This window comes from Homalodisca vitripennis, chromosome 3, assembly GCF_021130785.1.
Source record: "Homalodisca vitripennis isolate AUS2020 chromosome 3, UT_GWSS_2.1, whole genome shotgun sequence".
NCBI classification, from domain to species: domain Eukaryota; kingdom Metazoa; phylum Arthropoda; class Insecta; order Hemiptera; family Cicadellidae; genus Homalodisca; species Homalodisca vitripennis.
In genome coordinates this window covers 41755521-41759755 of record NC_060209.1, presented here as the reverse complement: position 1 = coordinate 41759755, position 4235 = coordinate 41755521, and the positions used below count along the sequence as shown (strand labels likewise).

At 43.6% G+C, this 4235-nt stretch overlaps 1 protein-coding gene across 1 annotated transcript; it reads right to left on the bottom strand.

Moving 5' to 3' along the window:
* Positions 1-2109: 2109 nt before the first annotated feature.
* Positions 2110-2776, bottom strand: LOC124358162. The gene is made up of 2 exons (XM_046810456.1): positions 2562-2776; positions 2110-2446 (listed from the first exon to the last, which is right to left on the bottom strand). Exons 1-2 carry the CDS (start codon positions 2774-2776, stop codon positions 2110-2112), a joined length of 552 nt encoding a protein of 183 aa, XP_046666412.1.
* Positions 2777-4235: the final 1459 nt, after the last annotated feature.

Below are 4235 nucleotides of genomic sequence, written 5' to 3'. Positions count from 1 at the left end.
CAAGTTCTTGAAGTTCAGTAGCCAAGTCAGGGCGGAGTGATCTGTCCTTAAATGGAAAGGTTGTCCATAGAGGTATTTATGAAAGTGTTCTAGGGACTTCACGACTGCTAGCAGTTTTTCCCTCCTTGTGACGCAGTAATTCCTTTCGGCCTTAGATAGTGTTCTGCTGAAATAGGCTACCACGGTTTCCTGGCCATCCTGAACTTGCGAGAGTACTCCTCCTATGCCCACGTCGCTGGCGTCAGTGTCGACAATGAACTTTTCTCCAAAGCGAGGGAATCCCAAGATCGGAGCACTACAGAGAGCAGTCTTGAGTATCCCAAATGCTTCACTCGACTCTGAGGTCCATTCAAACTTGCGCTGTTCTTCCGTGAGCTTGGTCAGTGGCTTAGCAATATCGGCATAACCCTTCACGAAGCGGCCGGTAATAGGGTGCACAGCCCGAGGAAACTTCTTACCTCATGTTTGTTACGTGGTGTGGGCCATTCCTTTATACGCCTCGTATCTTCTCTGGATCCACAGAGACTCCTTCTGACGAGACTACATGTCCGAGATAGTTTACCTTATTTTTAAATAAGTTGCACTTCTTCAGGTTAAGCTTCAAGTTGGCAGAACGAAGCCTTATAAAGATCTTTTCCAGGTTCTGAAGATGGTCTTTAAACGTCTTTCCCAATGACTATGATATCATCCAGATACACTAGACAGGTTTCCCAAGTTAGACCTCTAAGCACGTTCTCCATTAATCTCTCGAAGGTAGCTGGTGCATTGCATAGTCCAAAAGGCATCACGGTGAACTGCCACAGTCCGTTTTCCATTCCCTATGGAAAATGCCGTTTTTCTCCTTGTCCTCTGGAGCAATCTCTACTACTTGCCAGTACCCACTCTTCATGTCCAGGGTCGAGAAGAACTTGCCGCCTCCCAGAGCATCCAGTGTGTCGTCGATCCGCGGTAAAGGATAACTGTCCTTCTTGGTGACGTTATTGGAGTAGTCGGTAGTCCACGCAGAACCTAGAAGTCCCATCCTTCTTCTTCACTAGTACCACCGGCGAATTCCATGGACTGCTGGAAGGCTCGATCAACCCCATCTCGCGCTCCATCTCCTTTGTTATTTGCTCAGCTTTCCTCCCTCTTCGCCCAGGGTAGTCTCCTAGGAATTTGGCGGATTGGTTGTGCGTCTCCAACATTTATCTTGTGCTGAACTACAGTCGTCCTGCCTCTTGGCCCTGTAGCAGTTTCGAAAAACATCCTGGTACTCTGTTATTAACTTAGCTACTTGTTTTAGTTTGTTCCAAGTCCATTCCCTTGCAAGCATCTTCTCACAAAATTTAGCTATGTCTTCTGGAAGATTCTTGTGGCAGGATGCTGGTCTGTCTAACAGATTGCGATACAGAAGAAACTGAAGTAAACAGGTACCTAAGAGCTTGCCTTGTTTTAAAGTAAACGGGATAGTCGTTTAAGTTCATTATGCAGACTGGAACTTCCCTGGAAGATTGAAACAGTGTCTTCCCTACAAGGGACACCTCGGCCAAGCTCCTCTTCGTTTACAGCTGGGTCTAACATTAAGTTTCTGTCCTTCCGGTACAGTTCTGTCGACTTCTGCTCTCACGATCTTCATGAGCACGAGATGGCAGTGTGGTATCTTTTAATAACCGCAAACCGAAGAAGTATAAGATTTTTTCTAAGCTGAAGGACGACTTCTTCTCCGCCAACAGTCGTCACCCCCCTTTCTTGAGGTCTAATTGAAAGGCCAAGTTTCATCATTACGTCCATGCCGAGTATAACGTCCTCCTCGATGTTAGCAACGAGGAGTGCGATGTTTTAAAGCATGTACTCCCGATGCAGAAGGTGGCAACTGTCTCCCCGTGAACACTGGCCAAGTCCCCAGTCGCAGTCCTCAATGTCCAGGTTGTTGGAGTGACTTTATTGGGAGGTGAACAAACATCTCTATTTACTATTGTCATCGTTGCCCCAGTGTCTAGTAGAAGGCTTCTGGGCTTCCCGTTGACTAATCCATCTATGTAGAGGCTGTTAGTCTGTCCTGACAAAGATGCCACAATAATGCTGTCGGCTGGGGCCTCAGTTTGCTGGGTTGACAATTGCCCCTTCCTGTCAACCCTTTTTTAGTTTTCCTGCATCTGCCCCCCGAGAGGCTCTATCTGGGCACTTGCTTCGGGGATGGCCCAACTCTCCACAACTCCAGCAGCGGATTTCCTTCTTCCTGTTCTTCAGCGCATCCAGCACTCTCTGGACTACGTCTTCTATCTTAAAACCTTCTTCCACGCAGACTCCTCGAAGACGTGCATGTCCTTGCACAGACTGTTTTACTGCTTCAAATTCTAGTGCTTGTGTTAGCGCCTCGTGTAATGTCTTAGGACGAGCCAACTTTACAGCCTGCTGTGTTTCAGCGTCTCGAAGGCCGTCGAGGAATTTGTCGATGGATAAGTTTCTCGCAGACAGCCTCATCACAAGTAGAGTAAGCACCTCTTACAAGTCGTGCGATATCAGCTTCAAATTCCTGCAGTGATTCATTGGACTTCTGGTGGCGGCTCCTGAGTTGAGACCTGTAGACCAGTTCCATGTGCTTATGTCCGAACCGCATCTCCAGTCGTCTAACCAGTTCTCCGTAGTTTTGGCGCTCCGCAGGTGGCACGGTCTGCAGGACCTTTAGCGCGTCTCCACGCAGCGAAAGGCAGAGCATGGACGCTTTTGTTGATGACGGCCAACGGTGGACGGCGGCAGCAGTCTCGAACAGTGTCCGAAAATCCTCCCAGGTCATCTTAACCGTCGAAGGTTTGGCACCCCTGCATTACTCATTGGTGGACATGAATTAAGCTGAGGTTCCGTAATTAATTCTGGTTTTCCATCTTCTGGGCTAACAATGGATTCTGTGCAGGTTTCTGAGCCCTTGTTTCTCTGAGCTATTTCCTCTAAGATCCTAATTCTATCACCAAATTCTTTTGAATAATCATTTAACTTGTCTTCTAATTGTTTGGAGCAACCATTTATACCTGCTTCTAGTCGCTTTTTAAATTCCTCTTCAACTCTACAAATTTTTAAATTAAACTCTGTAGCTAATTCATCTTTCATACTTTTCAAGTCATTTTGAAGTGTTTCACAATTACTATTTAATTTTTCTTTCCAATGTTTTACTATTACTATTTAATTTTTTCTTCCAATGTTTTACTATTACTATTTAATTTTTCTTCCAATGTTTTACTATTACTATTTAATTTTTCTTCCAATGTTTTAGTTAAGTTAGATTGTAACACTTTGGTAAGCTTACTTGCTTCAGTTTCAAAAATTAATATTTCGGGGATCTTCACCTGCTTCTATCATCGCCTGTTTTAAGTCTATTAGCTAAAACTGTTTTTGTCCCAGAAGTATCTAAGTCCCCTTTCTTCTAACTCAACTCCCGTTTTAAAATCAGCCACTTTCAAATCTGCTAACTTAAACCCACTAGAAGCCATCGTTTTATTATATTATTACTTTAAAATAATATTAATACAATAAATAAATAATAAATAATATTTAAAGTGTTGCTTTAACAAATCAATCCCACTTCTGACACCAATGTTACGTTTTTACAAACTAAATAATTCTTATGTGGGTTTACAAATAAGCAACACGATTATTAGTTACAATTAATAATGTTTATTAAAGCTAATTTACAATAAGGACAAATAATTACTTTAATTGAAAGAAATTACTATTTACAATTATTACTATTAATTACAACTCCAATAATTACAATTACTATTATTAATATTTGCTAGATGACTAAGATGGCTTCTGCAAAACTAATATTATTTGCAATCACAAATATAGCTAATTAACAAGTGGCTTTACTGTCTCTTCTGCTTAAGTCCAATTTGCTTACGGTTTCCCCGGTGTCGTATCCTTCCACAGGAGTTGTCCAATACTGCGCTGAATCTTCCGGTCGATCCCACGATGCGACGATTCCCACAGCAGTATCTCCGCAGGCACTCACTATCACAGGATCCGTGTCACGACACTCACTACACTGCCTCGCTGGTACTCACAACTCCCCCGGCTCCCCAGTAGACGGCCTTATATAACCTTCTAGCATTCTTGCTAGAAGGGTCTATACCGGTGGGCTCTGGAAGGTCTAGAAGATTCCGGAGTCAATGGGCAGTGAGTCTTTTACCAGGAAGACTGCTCTAGACTTTCTATTGTCATCAGCCTATTCAGAAGAAAGGACTGGCCCAGCCATTTAT

Excerpts from the sequence above, each read along its gene's own strand:
- LOC124358162 (XM_046810456.1), bottom strand. The coding sequence starts at position 2,776 with ATGACCTGGGAGGATTTTCGGACACTGTTCGAGACTGCTGCCGCCGTC. Across the intron at positions 2,447-2,561 it reads CACATGGAACTGGTCTACAG|AAACTTATCCATCGACAAAT; the intron begins GTCTCAACTCAG and ends GCTGTCTGCGAG.